Genomic DNA, 18,893 nt, shown 5'->3' on the forward strand with positions numbered 1-18,893 from the left:
ATTTAAACATCTACACTATGTGGTGGACATCTGACTATAAGCCTGTTGGACAGAAACTGTGCCACCAATTATAACAGACTCAAAAGAGCATTTGTGAGGTCCAATTCATCCCACAGGTATCGTACGATCGTGGGTTCTTACAGCAATGGAATAGCTGAAGAACAAGGAGCAGAACTGTGCCTCCCTTTCTACTGCTCTAGTCACATTACATTGGGTGTTGGACTTTGGAACCTCCATTCTGTGCTGACTGTTGTTTCTTATCTGCTTACAACATTTTACAACAGCTTCATAAGGATTAAATGTATAAAACAGCACAATACTAATATTCAGGTTATATTAAGCATAAAAGCTTAATATATATTTTCTATAACCACCTCCTTGTTTCTACACTCACTGTCTATTTTATCAGCTCCACTTATATAGGAGCACTTTGTAGTTCTACAATTACTGACTGTAGTCCATCTGTTTCTCTGCATACTTTTTTAGTCTGCTTTCACCTTGTTCTTCAATGGTCAGGACCCCCACAGGACCACTACAGAGCAGGTATTATTTAGGTGGTGGATCATTCTCAGCACTGCAGTGACACTGACATGGTGGTGGTGTGTTAGTGTGTGTTGTGCAGAGAAACAGATGGACTACAGTCAGTAATTGTAGAACTCAGATCCTATATGGAGCTGATAAAATGGACAGTGTGTAGAAACAAGGAGGTGGTTTTAATGTTATGGCATGTTATGTTTATGTCCTCACCCCTTGGGAGAACAGTTTTAGTAGGAGAAAATATGATTCCTTTGTAATGAAATTAATATAATATGGTACAAATACAAACTGTACTTAAAGGATTACAGGTCAGGATGTATTTGTTGCACTAAATCTGATAATAAATCATTTTTTTCTCATATCAGGTCTCAGATATTATAGTTTTTCCTGTGCAACCCAATATAATAAATTACATTCAATGTTGACAGTTACTTATGGACACTTCAATTACAAATTTTGGTGTCATTTTGACAAAAGCTATCAATCAGCATCGACAGGCAATTTCATTCCCCAAGGATAATGAAGTGCTACTGTCCTTCGAGAGAAAATTTAGGATGCAAGAGAAAGAGCTATGGGGCGCGGACGGCCGCTCTGTTGTGACAGACTACGGCTATAAATAGATCCAGACTACACATGGGTGTATTTATAGACTGCATCAACAAACACTGGCAGGCTGCATGGTGATCTGTAAACACTTACAATGAAAACGCACCCACAAATAAGCTCATAATCGATTTTCATTTCAAAATCCAAATCAAATCATATGTTTACAGGGTTCGTTTAGATTTAATTTTGGGTACAGGCATCCTGGTGACTTCTCTGTGCCTATATTAATAAGCATAGTTTGACTGCACTTGTGATAGTCAGGTGTAACCCAGGAACTACGACCAAACAGGTAAGCACTCGTAAGCGTGACTTTGGTACATTGCTCATCACAGTATCGATGTGAAGCTGGCTTGACTGTGGACAGTTACCCGTATTTTCCAGCAGCTATGATTACTAATTCATGGTAGATCTTCTGTTTTGATGATTTATGGATTGCATCTAAATTTACACCCAGATTTCCTTATAACTTAGGTACTGCTCTTCAAATTACTATTCCCCAAACGTTATGTACTGCAGATTTAGTTTACTGATGTTACATCACATTAATGTTAACAATCCACAATCACAATCATCTATGAATGCAATGCCCTGAGAAACTATTCAGTCCCCTAAAACAGTGGTCCCCAACCACCGGGTCGCGGACCGGTACCGGTCTGTGGGTCTTTATTACCAGACCGCACAGAAAGAGAGGTCGCTACAAGAGCAATTAAATTTCCAATACTCTTCAGGTGTTATTGTCTCCAATCACCACTAGGTGGGAGCAGTGCAGTATTCACACTGATTTTCCATTCTATAGTTATTCTATTTTAACCCCCCCCCCCCCCCCCTTTCCGCCCGGTCCGTGAAATTATATCTTATATGAAACCGGTCCGTGGTGCAAAAAAAGGTTGGGGGCCGCTGGCCTAAAATATTCTTATATTTTTTTCTTTATCTGCAGATGATATATAAAACAGGTTCAAATTACAAGAAAAAATTTTTAAAAAAGCATTTACAGTTTATCAGAATTCAAATAACTGATATTTCAACTGTATCTTAAACCATTTGGATTATTCTTTTTTTGGCTTGAATTGTAAACAGAATTGCATTGTGACAGTGCAAAGAGATCTGGGATAAAAACCTGGCACAACACATTATAAAATATCTAAATCTAAAAACATTAAATATTTAATTACAACTTCAAGAATATTCTTTGGAATGGAATTCCAAACTACTGTAAAAACTTCCTTCACTGCATGCCTCAATTGAACAAAATGCTCAAAATGGGCTATACTGCTTCAAGAGGTCAGCAAAATATACAGCAACTAAACAATTCAGGGCTTAAACAGGACAAACAGGCTATAGTACAGTAGTACAAATTCAGCAAAAGCCAATGTTAACGAAATACTACTGGGGTATAATTGAAGCAGAAATAAGAAATTCCTTTAGCCTGCCCATCCTCAGGCATCCAATCATGTATGTGTAGGTGCCTGGTCAACCAATCTCTGCAGAGTGTAGATTTGACCTTGAGAGCTCTAGATCTCAGTGGTGGTAGGCTAACACATTAGACTGCTGTGCGTCCAAATAGGATCTGGACAGTTGAGGTCCAGATTTTAGTGCTGTTTGTAGGTTAAACCCAGTATTCAACATCCTGATCAGTCACTCTCTCCTGGACTATTCCTTGGCACTTTGTGGTCCTCCCTAAGTTTTTCCTGGAGCGCCTCAGGGTGGATGATCTACGAATTATACTGAGTCCTTTCCGAGTATTAGACATAGCAGTACTGTCCGTGATAGTATGAGTGGTGTCTTTCGGGCTTTGACTTCTCCGGTAGAAGACTGGTTTAGGGATTCTTGTAGGATTCTTGTCAGGCCTGTGGTCCCGTCTGGGGCGCACACAAGGCCTCAGTTTTAACTTGTAGATGGAAGGCACTCGTTCTGGCTTCTTTAGGGACCTTCTCTTACTTGAAGAGGAACCCTGAGGCCTTTCTTTACATTTAATCCCAGAGTCCGAGGAATCTGCCTGCACAGCGGTGTAAACACCTGACATCTTGGGTGGTTCAATCGATTCTCTCGACTCCATACTTGATCCTAGTGAGGACCAGGAATTGGCCATGGATCGGCCATATCTTGGATCAAACTGAGACTGTCTTTCTTGCTTCCTGCCTCTGCATCTTTCAGTGGATCCTTTCTCACGTGGCTTCTTTTCTTTCGTGAGCGCTCCGATGAAGCCATCAAAGCTAGCATCCTTCCTACTAGTAGGTCTAGAAGTTGAACTGAAAACAGAGGATGTGTTCTCTGTAGAATTGAGCAAATATGGAGTCTCAGGGCGAATACTAAATTCGTTTTGCTCTGAGTCACCAGAGTCGGAGTCCATCTCAAGCTGTTGCAGATTGGACAGGATCTCCTCTTCAAGGCTCTGATACAGCATGGCCTCCTGAGCAGGACTGATCGGAGGGGGAGTAAAGAGGTACCTATTACCCAAATCTCCATCTCTTCTTTTTGCATTTACAATAGAGTATGGCTCAGGGGGTGTCCCTTTGGAATGTGATTTGGTGGGTGATGAATATCTTTGTAGGCTTCTCATGAGTCCTTGAACAGTAGGTTGAATTTGTTCTGAAGAGTCTGACTGACCTTTTTTATTTGATTCCCCTAAAATAACCCCCATCCTTCCTCTGGAGGGGCAAAATGTACGAATGAACTGGTTCTTTCCAACATTGATATTGTTCTCAGGCTCTTGAGTGCTACAACTTTGGTTGACACTTTGAACCGGTGTGACGCACTGGAAAGGCTTAGCTTGAGTGTTATTTCTTTGGCGGTGTTGACCAGCCGGTTTCTCTTGAAGTCTCTGGCTCTCCTGGTTGGTCTTTGTCACAACTGTAGCATTTTGTCTCAGCTTTGAAACAAACTGTGATTTGGTCCAGGTTTGGCCGAGCTTGTTGTCCGGTCCTTGTTGGGTTTTGATACAAGCTTGGTTGTTAACCTTGTGGAAAACCAAAGGCGTACTGGGACGATGAGTCTCAGGTCGTGTCGGGGTGGAGGGCCGGGTTGGCCGTGGGAGACTGCTCGTTAGACGTGGAGATGGAGATGCCCTGTTGGAATCTCTGCTAGTTCTGCTGGTGGACTTCAGCACCATGTCATCCTTAGACTCGGAATTGGGCTGTCTCAGTCTGAAAGAAGATCCACAAAGCCGAATGACACTGACAACCTCTAATTAGCTTGATATTATTAATTTGGGTCTATTAGTATGACCATTTAACCAGAAAGCAGTAATATTCAGATAAAGTGAAACAGATTCATACATTAAATGTCAAAAACAAGCTCTATCAAACCCTTATTAACATTCTGATGATCAGGCCAGACATTTCCAAGCTGAATACAGTGATAGTTGCCATGACAGATTTCCACTGCCTTACCCCACTGAGACTCACTATATGGTAATCCCCTCGGCCGAGGCACTTAAGATAGAAAAGAAGTGTCAAACGTGGGTCCCTGAAGACTCGTATTTCCCCTCTTCTATCACATCAAACTCGGCACACGACGGCCAAGCTAATGAGCAGATGGGTTCAGTCAGGTGTTTTAAAAGATGCAGAATGTCTTAAAGTGACGTCTGGCTCTGACACCTCTGGGCTGGGGGCTGCCAATAAGGAGTACCACAGGTACTGCTGCTTATGTGAGCTGAATGCAATAGTTTATTATTTCAATATACACTGATCAGCCATAACATTAAAACCACCTCCTTGTTTCTACACTCACTGTCCATGTTATCAGCTCCACTTCCCATATAGGAGCACTTTGTAGTTCTACAATTACTGACTGTAGTCCATCTGTTTCTCTGCATGCTTTGTTAGCCCCCTTTCATGCTGTTCTTCAATGGTCAGGACTCTCACAGGACCACTACAGAGATTATTTGGGTGGTGGATCATTCTTAGCACTGCAGTGACACTGACATGGTGGTGGTGTGTTAGTGTGTGTTGTGCTGGTATGAGTGGATCAGACACAGCAGTGACACAGCAGTGCTCCTGGAGTGTTTAAACACCTCACTGTCACTGCTGGACTGAGAATAGTCCACCAACCAAAAATATCCAGCCAACAGCACCCCGTAGGCAGCGTCCTGTGACCACGGATAAAGGTCTAGAAGATGACCGACTCAAACAGCAGCAATAGATGAGCGATCGTCTCTGACTTTACATCTACAAGGTGGACCGACTAGGTAGGAGTGTCTAATAGAGTGGACAAAACCTCCCTCCAGCAGCATTGCTGTGTCTTATTCACTTATAGCAGCACAACACACACTGACACACCACCACCATGTCAGTGTCAGTGCAGTGCTGAGAATGATCCACCACCCAAATAATACCTGCTTTGTAGTGGTCCTGTGGGGGTCCTGACCGTTGAAGAACATTATGAAAAGGGGGAAACAAAGCATGCAGAGAAACAGATGGACTACAGTCAGTAATTGTAGAAATACAAAGTGCTTCTATATGGTAAGTGGAGCTGATAAAATGGACTTTTTCCCTAAACAGGGTGATTGTAAGGCTAACTGGTTTCTCCCCTGTTATATCCTGGTTCACTAGAGTAATTAATAAACCAATCGTTTAGCAAGTTTGTTAAATCTGTTTAAAAGCAGCACATTTATGGCAATATGAATAATTTAAAACCAATATCCATCTACTTCCAGATGCCATTGTTCGTTCTCCGGTGTGTAGCAACGTTGCTGAGATATTAACATGGTGTGACAGGAATTTGATTAATTATGAGTAATGAAGTGCTGGATGAGTGCACTTCATAAAGGACGGATGAAATGTATTTTCAGAACAGAAACAGCTCCCTGTGGCTGCACAGCTCGAACACTTCATGATATTCAGATTTCTGAACAGTATGTGTATTTGTTATCTGACTATGAGCCCGGTGACCCAAATCTGCAGAGCTTAATGGATTTCTGTCACTCTGATACCAGTCTGAAAACAATGAGATATGAAGTAATGAATGGAAGTCCATCACTAGAGCATATTAAAAACGTTTCTTTCTAAAAATACAATAAATGACCAAAAGTTTGTGGACACCTGGCATGCAAACATACCAGTTTAGACCATACTTTTTTAGCCTGCTTTCATGCTGTTCTTCAATGGTCAGAATAGTCCACCAACCAAAAATATATCCTGTGTCCTGTAACCACTGATGAAGGTCTCAAAGATGACCGACTCAAACAGCAGCAATAGATGAGCGATCGTCTCTGACTTTACATCTACAAGGTGGACCAACTAGGTAGGAGTGTCTAATAGAGTGGACAGTGGGTGGACTGCTGTGTCTGATCCACTCATACCAGCACAACACACACTAACACACCACCACCATGTCAGTGTCACTGCAGTGCTGAGAATGATCCACCACCTAAATAATACCTGCTCTGTGGTGGTCCTGTGGGGGTCCTGACCATCGAAGAACAGGGTATGTAGAGAAATAGATGGTCTACATTCAGTAATTGTAGAACTACAAAGTGCTTCTATATGGTAAGTGGAGCTGATAAAATGGACAGTGAGTGTAGAAACTTGGATCAGTGTATATCTTATTGGTGATCTTGTTGGACCAGTTATATGTGCAATGCGAAAACAACGTTTGATTTGATTACTGATGCTCCTTAACCTGTCATCAGGGTCCCGCTGAGTCTAATTAACCTACAGCACTTTTAAAGGATTTATTAGTCTCATACTGTGAGTAATGTCTGTGGCATTCAGTGACATTCACCCACTTATTACTTTTTTCGCAACCTTCCTTGCCCCTGTTAAAAGATAAAAAGTGACACATCTGAAACATGGGGCGGGGGTACATCAAATGAAACATACTGTGTAGAATTCTTCCCTTTTCAATCCCTCCATTGTAAATTGACTGCCATTTGCACCCCACCATCCTGGCCAAAGAGAGCTGCAGACCATATATGAGCCCCCTCCGACACACAGGGGTGGATTTTTTTCCAATTGTAAGATGAGCCTTAATGTTTTTCTTGGTTAGCAGTGGTTTCACCCGGGAACTGTCCCATAGATACTATTTTTGCCCATAAACATTGATCTAAGAGGAGCAATGCAAGCATTTTCTTAGATGTTTGGCTTCTAAAGTGACTTTCTGGATGATAAATGATTAGAGGCTGTTATAGCAGCAAAGGTTTACCATTTACAGTCTTTATATACGTATATATTATGTAATATTTCATTTGTACTGTATTTCATTACTTACTTAGTAGGAGAACAGCTGTTCCGGAGCACTGGGTCTGATCTGGACGTCCTGGGGGGGCCAGAAGGTGACCAGACTACAGGATCAACGGGGGACTGAACTCGGCTCAGCAACAAAGACGTTTGAGATACGGTCTGGCCGTCTGGCCCAAATTGTCTGGCTTTGATCTCGTGGACCGGAGTAGCTGGTCGCTGTGCCAGTTTATGTACTGGTAAGGAGAAGGGAAACAAAAACACAGATTGGGGGAAAAGCAAAGGGACATCAGTTCAAGGGCTGTGTTTCAATTCTTAAAACGGTGTATTAGACAAAGGGCATGGCTAAACCCTACCAAACATCTACACTCTAGTGAGAAGCCTTAAGAAATAAGCTTACCATTTGATTTAGTTCTGTCTGAGCAGTTTTACAGCACTGATGTTTGTCTTATGTTTTGTCCTATTAAATGGCTATCAGCTCAGCGTAGAAGACCATAAATATTGTGGAATTTTATAATTGCACTCTATAAGAGAAGCTGTCCGCTGGTAGCCCACTCAGCTCTTCTAATGGCCAGCCGAATGCTGCTACAATTACGACCTCTGCTGGCTGTGGCTGGTCGATAGCGCCTTGACAGACAGACGGGGAATAATGGAGATCAGTGACTCTCCATATACACAACTAATCCCTGTGTGAATCTGCCCCATTCAGGTGAAAAGAAGAGGTTGGCCAGATATTACTGGGTAATTGTATATGATGCATTTGCTTCCAGGGCCGAACTGTTTGTGTATGTGTGCGGACCCTCACTGAGAGACGTGCAGTGGCAGGGGTCGTGTTTGTCCAGATAGTGCTCCAAGGTGTCCCATCCTCCGCCCACTCTCACCATTACGTGATTTCTTAAGATCTACACACACACACACACACTGTTTAATACAACCCATATTCCATGCAGTACATGAACAAGAACAGTGTCTCTGGAGAGAACATCTCTAGTTATTTGTCAGACTGCCAGAGCGATAGAAGACTGAAAAGAGAGATAGAGAGAGCAATGACACTGAAGTTTATTTACTCTGACAAATATGTTGGTACTGGAGTCTCCGACTCTGTATTTGCCCTCGGTTATCTTCACCATGGGAAACTGAGTAGGACAAGTGCATCGACTTATCAGACACTGAACCTGCACACACAGGGATTGAAGAACACACAGACACTTATTTTGAGGCTTTGATTCAATCCCTCTCACTAATCTCACAGCAGTCTGCCTAATCCAGCTCAATATATCATAAAGCTTTCAGCATTTATCTGTAAATAAATGGCAAGCGATCTCACATATCAAAATTCATGTCTAGCACAAGGTGTCTGCTGACTGGAATGCAAACCAGATAAATCAATGTTTCTAATGGAGGTTAGGCCAAGGTGATGCTTTATTGCTAGTGGAAATTATGTTTTGCAGGCCACATAAGAGCTAGTTTTCACTAGTTTTGGAATGTCTAAATTTGAACATCAGATATGACTTGAAAACAAACATAGTCTTGAGGTCACTGAACATGGACTATTCTTGGACATTAACCAACTACACTGCAGTTCCTGAGTGTCCATCAAGGGTCTCTGGACCACAGGCTGCAGTGGCTCCTGCGTGGCCTTTTCGTGGACACTAACTCAAAGTTAAAACCTGTCTATTCAGTATTAAAGTTATTCATATTATGCTACTACAAAGTAACTGGACTTGACTCTAATACTGAGTACCGGGTATCAATTTCTACTATAACACAGGGTCAAACAACGTCAGAACTGATGACCGTTATAAATCCCCTTTTAACCCCCTCTCATGCCACATGTAAATCTGCAACAATGGTAGTGACCTATTCAAAAATCTACAGCACATATGCCAAACCAATCACCATGTTATCCAGGTTCTGACTGTCCATCAGGCATCTCTGCACCACAGGCTGGTCATTCTCCACCCTCATCTCCTCGTCGATCTCCTGCTCCAGCTGTATGAGGACGGGTGCGGCCATGCCGAAGCGAGAGGCCCGGCGAGCCACCTCGAGCAGACACAGCACGACGTTCTTCTCATTCTTTCTCAGGACGAGGTCGTCCGTCTCGAACATCAGAACGTCTGCAGGGGGTTAGAACAGTAGGTAAGTTGAACTGTTCAGGAGAACCACTGACAAATTTAAAGACTTTATTTTAGGCAGGGGTTATGAGTTCCAGTTTTATTATCAGGTCTGAGCTTGGAAAATGTACGGGAAGTTCTGGAACACAATGTGGAAAGTAGATCTGGAAGATTTTATTTTGCACATTGCTCCAACATGCCACCACAAACCACGCATTGCAGCATTTAGACAATACCTAGGTTGTTTTTGAGGCAAACCCTGATCGTAATCTATCTTGTGTGTTGTTTTTATCACTGCAGACATTTTTAAAAAGAAGAAATACCACGTGTTTGCTTGTGTGTGGGGGGGACCTCATCCAAAAACGAGAATTTAAAGTAGTAGTACCCTCTAGTGGTACAACTGTAGAATCATTATTAAATAAATACTGATATACAGTATAAGCTGTGTATATACAGTATTTGCATTTCCCATAACTAGTAACTTACACCATCTCCATACTGGCCAAGGAGAGCCCCGGACTAGCACCCAGCCCACATGTCATGTTTGCAATCACTGGCTGCTTCTTTACGCCCGACAGTGGATGCTCACTGAGATGCAAACAAAGCACGGAGAGTCATGATACACCTAATGCGAGTCCTCCACTACTCATGCTAGCACCCCATCTGACTTTTCCTTTTCAAACTATGTCTGTTAAGCGCCCAGACAGGTCAATAGCGCCACAAATGTCAGAGTTACCTTTGATGTGCATCTGAGTTCGACACCAGTTGATAAAATTGGACACATTATCCCGGGCCTGGAAGGTGTTCGGTTGAGCCGACCAGATGAAGCCCACTTCAGACGTGGGCAGCCGCAGTTGTAGCTGCACGTGTGCACTCCCATGCTCGTGCAGGAATTCGGCCGCAGCACAGGTCACTTTGTTGGCATGCACGCAAAGCAGAGAGCCGGTCTGCAGCACCTGCACCAAGTTATCCACGGTAATGTCCATTCCGTACAGATCATTTAGCCATTCAGCCAGGTCCTCCTTCATCGCGTATAGATACTCCTCACTCGATTTGAATGCTCGGATACTCTGAGAGGAGGCCAACTCGATCCCAGACATGGCAAGGATTTCGTTTAGCTCTGTCTAGAAGTACAAATGACTATTATATACATATATTCAGTGATATATTCAGTATGAAATCAAAATAGTAACATGTTTTTAAAATGTTTTAAATACAGTTTGAAAAGAACTCTTCGTCTTGACTACAACCTTTCAGGCTAGACGTCATGACTCCCATTCCTAACAGGTGTCCACAACCAATTTTATGAAGACAAATGATATGCTCCCAACTTTTCCAAGTATGGGAAGTTGCATATAGGTCCATAAAGAAATGGTTTTACAAGTTTGATGTCCAGGATCCCAATTGAACACCTTTGGAACGAATTGGAAAGTCATTTGCAAGCCAGAGCTTCTTATAAACATCGAAATAGCCTAACCTGACAAATCTCTTAACAAAATAGCCACACACAGACACACTCCAAAATCTTCTGATCCTAAAAAGAGTTCAGGTTTGAGAGGAAACTCTCAATAAACTTAGAGAAAATACAGATAGGGACAGTGGTAGCCTAGTGGGTAGAGCTTTGCACTATCAACTGGAATATTGGTGGTTCAAGTCCAGACTCTGCTATGCAGCCACTGTTGGGCCCTTGAGCAAGGCCCTTAACCCTCTCTGCTCCAGGGGCGCCGTACGATGGCTGACCCTGCGCTCTGATCCCAGCTTCCAAACAAGCTTGGATATGTGAAGAAGGAGTTTTTATTGTACGTATTGTACACCTGTATATGTATATCTGACAATTAAAGAATATCTTATCTTATATGTACTGAATGATCAGCCAGTGAAAACTGGTCTTAATTCTTAATTCTTAATTTGACTGGCCATAATTGAACAAATCTGGGTTGAGACCACTGATCCACTTTCTAATTTATTGTCCTGACATGTACTTGCAAAAAGTGCTGTATCAGAAAACACTGTATGGAACACTGTGACTTATTACTGCAGCCAATATGACTGGCATCAATATTAATTAATGCAAAGGGTTTAAAGTATGGAAAGTATGGAAGTAATGCATTAAATATATACAGTTTAAACTAATATGCATCCTAATGCAAAATAAAGCCATGTGGTAAAAGCACTTTAACAGAGTTGCAATGCAGTACTTACAATTAAAGACAAACTCATTCACTACTGCATGGTTTAACAATATAAATAAATTAAAAAAAACACTCAAATGAGCAGAAAATAATACAAAAATGTGGAAATAATCTCCCATTCGTCTGAAGTATCTGGTTGTATTTTGAAGCTGAGCTGCCCTTGGTGTTCATGTCGCCCTTGGTGACCAAGTAGCTTCTACACCCAAACAATCAGTTTAACCATTTCATCACCACAGAGTAAACTCCTGTTACAGTGTATTTACAGAGCTGTAAAAAAAAATCACATCATTTTAGATACATACTAAATTATTTTACTTTACTAAACAAATCACAGCAATTCTTTTCTGAATCTGGCGCACAGTTCTTCATCAGACACGAACTGCTCATATCGAGTCTTGCCACACCAACTACAAAGGACTTTAATAGGACCACACCGAAACTCGTTTTTGTATTGTATTTTGGATAAACGTCCTGCTGTATAATCCAATAATGCTATCTGTCTGTCTATCTATCTATCTGTATGTCTATCCATCCATCCATATATCTATCTGTATGTCCATCCATCCATCCATCCATCCATCCATCTATCTATCTATCTATCTGTATGTCTATCCATCCATCCATCCAAGGTTCTGATGATTTTAAGATTGCCTTTGACTACCAAGACATAATATCATGGCTTCCATGATATTGAAGAACTTTCTACAGCTTCTATAAACATATTCCAACCTAGCAAAGAACCCAGAAGCTTTTAAGGCATAGTGTTCTGATTATTAAGCGACAGAAAGTACAGATTATCAAAAAAAAACAACCAAGACTGGCATCAAATAACTTGCCTTTTTTCTTTTTTCTTAAAGCTCATGACATCTAGTATAAGTTCACTATAAACAATGCCAATGCCAGGTTGTTGGTGTAAAACGTAGAACTACTGCACTTTAAAGCAAAAGATGCGGGGGTTTTCAACCTTTGTCGAACAGCCACAGATACATGGAGTCGAAAAACCTTGGTGATATAGGCCTATTGAGTCACAGTACCATGTAAAATAGCACACAATGCCATGGTAAAAATTGGGGCCTTTGTGCCCATCTAAATAGGGGTTGTATGACTGCATCTTAAAAGTACAGAAAACAGTGGTCTCATTTTTACAATGCATTCTTTAAGCATTTGGGGGTGTAAAGAATACCGGAATAGTGTCACTCATATTCCAACAACCTTCAGCTTATGGCGGACTTGCCATCAGTTATAATCCCATCTAGGAACCAGAAGACCATGCCACGAATCTAAACAATGTTATAGAGCTTTTTGCATAAATGAATCATAAATCAAGTCACTGTATATATTGAACCATCACATTTTCTGAGATCCCAAAAATTAACTAAAGAAATTAGAGTTTTAATCATTTAGCCAGAAAAAGTAACAGGTACAGAAATGATTGCAATGCGAATGTAAACTAAAGTCAACTGTATATCAGTAATATTAAACCAAATCTTAATAAATGAATCCACTATCAGTGCACAGTCAGTCATCAATTAACACAAATCTGTTATACAGCAATACAACAAAGTAATATTCAAAGCATTGTATACAGAAGGTAGTGGAAAAAAAGCAGATTCAAAATTTATCATATATTTTGTAGTGCAAAAATGATTCAAATATGATTCAAGACGTACAATTTAATATACGTTTTAAAAGTGCTAAACCGAATCTAAATATATTCATTTACTTTATTTATACTCTGCACATTTCTTAATTATGAAAGCAACATTATCAGCAAAATATGAATGCAAATAAATAAGAAATAATATCTTGTACAGCCAAAATTAAAGCTACAATTTAACTTTCATCCTTCTTCTTATTTTTCTTCTTTTTTCCTGAGTACTCCCGCTTCTTAAATCTGTTCTTTTCGCGCCTCTGACCGCCGCCTCCCTCACTGCGGCGGGTGAAAATCGGCATAGGGGGCTCGATCTCTCCGGGTCGACCTCCTCTATCTGGTACGCTGCCCATCAGCACCTGCAAGAATCAGGCATTTAGCATTTAGCTTCATACTAAGCATGGGTGGATGAACTGGCTTGCAAACAGGCACCTTGTGGATGGCCGTGGACGGTCCCGCTGTCACTGGGAGGATGCAAGACTGATCCTCTCTAGCTGCCAGCAAGAGGGCAATGGAAACACAAGACTCCAGATGTACTGAGAAGGGAGGAATCTTGGAGAGCAGAGCACTGCGATCCTTAAAGGAAGACACAAACGTTTCGAATAAATGTTGTACAATATACGTTATTCAGATTTACGCTGGGTACAATCTGGACGGTCCTTTTCTTCTTTGGCCAAGAGAACAGAACATTCATTATTTAAATAAGCAATGAGAAAGGTCGTCTTGTCAAAAAACAATACAAGTTTTTATTGAGCATTGTTCCAATTTAAGAGAGCTCAAACCCAGAGATGTCTGCACCGTTTCTGGATGTTGTTGACATTTGGCTATAGTACAGTTTGTTTGGGTTATTTTTTTTTTTTTTTTGCAAATTTTCCCACCAATTTTTCTCCCTAATGTAGTCGTATCCAATCCCCCTGATTGCATTACGCTTCCCCCCTACCGATACACCCCTCAACTGCTGACTGAGGAGCAAACGCAGCCGACACACCCCCTCTTCGACACGTGTGCAGTACCAACTGCATCTTTTTACCTACACGAGGCGAGTTCATATGCGGATCAGCTTTGTGTACGGCGAGCCACACCCTGATCAACGCATTATCCCTCGACAATCAGCCAGCAGAGGCCGTAATTTCATCAGTTATGAGGAGTCCCTGGTCCGGCTTCCCACCCTGTACGAACAACAGCCAGTCGTTGTTCATGTGGGCACCCAGCCCAGCCGGATGGCAGAGCTGAGACTGGATCCGAAACAGTGTGTTCAACACCTGAGTGCCCTATAGTACCGTTTTACTTGCATTTGTTTATCGACAATTGCTTGGTTAGCTAAGTTGTTATGAATGATTCCGAATAATTATGTTATGATTATGAATGCATTACTTGTTTACCATGTTTTTGACTATTTCACAACGTTCCTATTCTTCCAAGTTCCAAGTCTTTTGGAACACATACATACAAACAACACTTAGGTTCATAATGCAAAACATTTATATCTTGGTCTGTATACTTTGTGTATAAATACAGGTCAAAGGTTTTTCACATTACACACCACAATTCTTAACAAGATGAAGCAGTACTTGGTCTATTAAACAGCCGTGTTTTACCTTGCCTCGCTCTCCCCATGTAAAGGACTGGAGGGTGACATAGAAGCGCTTGATCATCATCTGACGTCGGTTGTCGTAGTCTTTGCGGAGAGCTCGGTTAATCTGCTGCAGTTTACTCTGAAACACACATGGTCAAGAAAACAGACTTGAATAAAAGATGATCAAAGGCCGTCCAATAATGAGAAACGCCAAACCTGAACGCACGTCTTCAGATAACTAGAGATCCAAATGAATTAATCTGTTACATTATTATGGAGGAATTGAGACCAACTCTTTCTACACTGGCTTCGTTGATCAACTGTTTAATTAGCGTCATGCCACATCATCTCCACGTGGTTCAACTTAAGACCACCGCAAACTCTAATACCGCTTCTTTGGAGCCATTTAGAGATGAACTCTTGAGCTCTTGCGCTTCGATTTTTACCGTGTTACCTTGCAAAACTGAGCTGCATTTGACCCTCTGATCACAGACTGGCTTTCCACCCTCGATGATCAGAAGACATCATAGAGGGCAAAACATTCTTCATGGCATTTTAATGAATATGCAGTTGTGTAGCAATCTGGCCAACCAGTAGTTTGACTGGTTGGATATAAGAGTCTTAACAATACATACCCATTGTGAAGAACTCAGATTGGTCTTTAGCAACGGCTCTCCGACTTCAGCCTCGAGAGATGCCAGTCGTGACTCCACCTAAAAATGCAGGTTTTAAAAATACATCATTTCTGGCAGGTGAAAAGAAGCGGTAGGCGACTATGTATGTCAGAAGAGGGGTCTGATAGTCTGAGGCTGTGTGCCGTCTGAGTGGTGGTCTTACCTGCGAATAGGCATCACTGAGCTGAGAAGTGGGACCCATATCAAGGGTCCTGAACAACTCTTCTAGTTCTTTCATCATCTCCTTTCCATCTTTATCATCCTTATCTTCTTCGGGTTCAGGTTTCTCCTCAGTGTGTGCATTGGAATCTGTTTGTCTCTGTTCTTTGCAGGTTTCACTCAGCGGCTCAATGTTTTCTGGACAGCTCTCTTTATAACGGACCAAATGTGCTGCCTGTAGCTCGGACACTAGGAACTCTGTAACCACAGATGACGATATGGAAGTTACTGCGTGGACGATTGTAGCAACAGCAAACATGCAACAAAGATGAATGTAATAAAGGGCGAGCATAACGGACATCCTATTCCAAGACCATAACATTAAAACCACCTCCTTGTTTCTACACTTACTGTCCATTTTATCAGCTCCACTTACCATATAGAAGCACTTTGTAGTTCTACAATTACATGGTGGTGGTGTGTTAGTGTGTGTTGTGCTGGTATGAGTGGATCAGACACAGCAGCGCTGCTGGAGTTTTTAAATACCGTGTCCACTCACTGTCCACTCTATTAGACACTCCTACCTAGTCGGTCCACCTTGTAGACCTAAAGTCAGAGACGATCGCTCATCTATTGCTGCTGTTTGACTTGGTCATCTTCTAGACCTTCAGACCATCAGTGGTCACAGGACACTGCCCACGGGGCGCTGTTGGCTGGATGTTTTTGGTTGGTGGACTATTCTCAGTCCAGCAGTGACTGTGAGGTGTTTAAAAACTCCAGCAGCGCTGCTGTGTCTGATCCACTCATACCAGCACAACACACACTAACACACCACCACCATGTCAGTGTCACTGCAGTGCTGAGAATCATCCACCTCCTAAATAATACCTGCTCTGTGGGGGTCCTGACCATTGAAGAACAGCTTGAAAGGATAACAAAGCATGCAGAGAAACAGATGGACTACAGTCAGTAATTGTAGAACTACAAAGTGCTTCTATATGGTAAGTGGAGCTGATAAAATGGACAGTGATGATTATGATGTTTCTATTGTTTTAAATACATACAAAAGTTCATTTGATCAAATCTTTTGCCATCACTAGTTTACCTGTTATTCTTTTGAGATGAATAGGGGTCAGAGTTTCTGAGTTGAGAGCGTCATAAGGGTAGAACGTAACATTTAGGATCTCCTTCAGCTCCCCAGCCAGAACGGTCCCACCGTCTCCTGAAAAAAACAGTATTGTGATGCGTGTTGTGATGGTTCTAATGGTCCCGCACACTGGCAGAGAACAGTGTCACATTTATGTCACTTAGCAGAGCTTTTATTCAAAGTGACTTAGAACTATTACTGTAGTATCCAATAGTGACAGTGGTGTGGCTTTGAACCAGGAGCCTTACGATTACTAGTCCGGTACCTTAACTGCAGGGCTACACTGCCACTGCCACGGCAGACCACCACCACACGTGCACAACCCTTGTTGGATGTTTAAAGTGCCATATTGCAGTAGCAGTGAGTACGAATCCTATGAGTCTTTTCCTCCGGCATGGCCGATTGAATCTAATGAGTAACAACACTGAGACTTGAACTCAGTAGCTCAAACTGCTTATGCAGCCTTTTGTAAACCAGGCCAAAATCCAGCCACCAATTGGATATCACCCTTGGATAGAATTATTTGTTGTGGATTCATACCTGTAATTTCAGGACAGACGTTCCTGAGCTCTGACACCAGCCAGGAAATGAGAGGACATGGCAGTTCATCACATTTACACTCAGTCATACACTGATCGCTCTTATACCTGAAAAGAAACAACATACTTTGGTTAGAAGTTTGGTTACTGATGCAAGACGAAAAACCCAATGGCCATTTGAAATAACGTTAGCTTAGATGGGTAGGAATTGAGTGACGAATACAGACAAATACAGAAATATCCTTGAATAGAAACACTGTAGAGGCTTTGGGGCGAGTATCTAATGTTCTCTAGATGGCAGCTCACAGATGCTCACCAATCTGATGGAGCTTGCGAGAATCTGTCATGAACAGTGGACTACTGACTGTAGTCCATCTGTTTCACTGCATGCTTTGTTAGCCCCGTTTCATGCCGTTCTTCAATGGTCAGGACCCCCACAGAGCAGGTATTATTTAGGTTATGGGTCATTCTCAGCACTGCATTGACATGGTGGTGGTGTGTTAGTGTGTGTCGTGCTGGTACGAGTGGATCAGACACAGCAGCGCTGCTGGAGTTTTTAAACACCGTGTCCACTCACTGTCCACTCCTATCTAGTTGGTCCACCTTGTAGATGTAGAGTCAGAGACGATCGCTCATCTATTGCTGCTGTTTGAGTATCTTCATCAGTGGTTACAGGATGCTGCCCACGGGCGCTGTTGGCTGGATATTTTTTGGTTGGTGGACTACTCTCAGTCCAGCAGTGACAGTAAGGTGTCTGATCCACTCATACAAGCACAACACACACTAACACACCACCACCATGTCAGTGTCAGTGCAGTGCTGAGAATGACCCATGACCTAAATAACACCTGTTCTGTGGTGGTCCTAGGAGAGTCCTGACCATTGAAGGACAGCATAAAAGGGGGCTAACGAAGCATGCAGAGAAACAGATGGACTACAGTCAGTAATTGTAGAACTACAAAGTGCTTCTATATGGTAAGTGGAGCTGAAACAAGGAGGTGGTTTTAATGTTATGGCTGATCGGTGTAAGTATGGGACTGCAGGATACATTTTGATACTTTACCCCAGAGATTTGAGGGTCTTTATGGTCCAGACTTCTCTTTCCATCGCAAGAACTGATTCTGATACAGATTCACATGAAATACGGTCGGAATCTTTGCTTTCCCTTCACTTCCTGATTCACACTGACAGCCTTCACCTGCACATGAGAACTAGCAACAACAAACCGAACTAATCAAGTAGATCCGAATTATTATAGACTTTAATGTAAATTACATTTCAAGCTCAAAAGTTCTACAAACAGAAGAAAGAGAAACAGAGAATAATTACAGGATTAATGCAGCGACAACAAAAATACGAATCCCAACTTTCAGGCTTCATGAACTGAGAGTCGACACTGAAGCTTTGGAGTCGACTCCTCACAGAGTTATGATGAGTTTACTTAATTGTTCTTTTAAGAGAAAAATATTAACTTGTGTGACGAATGATAGAACACTGCAGGTCATTAAATTAATTCAAAAAT

The 18,893-nt window shown here is 41.9% G+C and overlaps 2 protein-coding genes across 2 annotated transcripts; both read right to left on the reverse strand.

Annotated features, from left to right (window-relative positions):
- Positions 1 to 2,749: 2,749 nt before the first annotated feature.
- Positions 2,750 to 10,533, reverse strand: LOC134303703 (GAS2-like protein 2A). The gene is made up of 6 exons (XM_062989177.1): positions 10,170 to 10,533; positions 9,219 to 9,436; positions 8,387 to 8,494; positions 8,125 to 8,221; positions 7,351 to 7,555; positions 2,750 to 4,286 (listed from the first exon to the last, which is right to left on the reverse strand). Exons 1-6 carry the CDS (start codon positions 10,531 to 10,533, stop codon positions 2,750 to 2,752), a joined length of 2,529 nt encoding a protein of 842 aa, XP_062845247.1.
- Positions 10,534 to 13,021: 2,488 nt separating this feature from the next.
- Positions 13,022 to 18,755, reverse strand: im:7138535 (uncharacterized protein LOC797998 homolog). The gene is made up of 9 exons (XM_062988821.1): positions 18,701 to 18,755; positions 18,435 to 18,582; positions 17,373 to 17,479; positions 16,791 to 16,907; positions 15,690 to 15,943; positions 15,488 to 15,565; positions 14,875 to 14,991; positions 13,709 to 13,852; positions 13,022 to 13,635 (listed from the first exon to the last, which is right to left on the reverse strand). The coding sequence occupies exons 2-9, from the start codon at positions 18,476 to 18,478 to the stop codon at positions 13,459 to 13,461; spliced, it is 1,038 nt and encodes a 345-aa protein (XP_062844891.1). The 5' UTR covers positions 18,479 to 18,582; positions 18,701 to 18,755; the 3' UTR covers positions 13,022 to 13,458.
- Positions 18,756 to 18,893: the final 138 nt, after the last annotated feature.

The sequence above is a fragment of the Trichomycterus rosablanca genome, chromosome 26 (assembly GCF_030014385.1).
Source record: "Trichomycterus rosablanca isolate fTriRos1 chromosome 26, fTriRos1.hap1, whole genome shotgun sequence".
Lineage (NCBI taxonomy): Eukaryota > Metazoa > Chordata > Actinopteri > Siluriformes > Trichomycteridae > Trichomycterus > Trichomycterus rosablanca.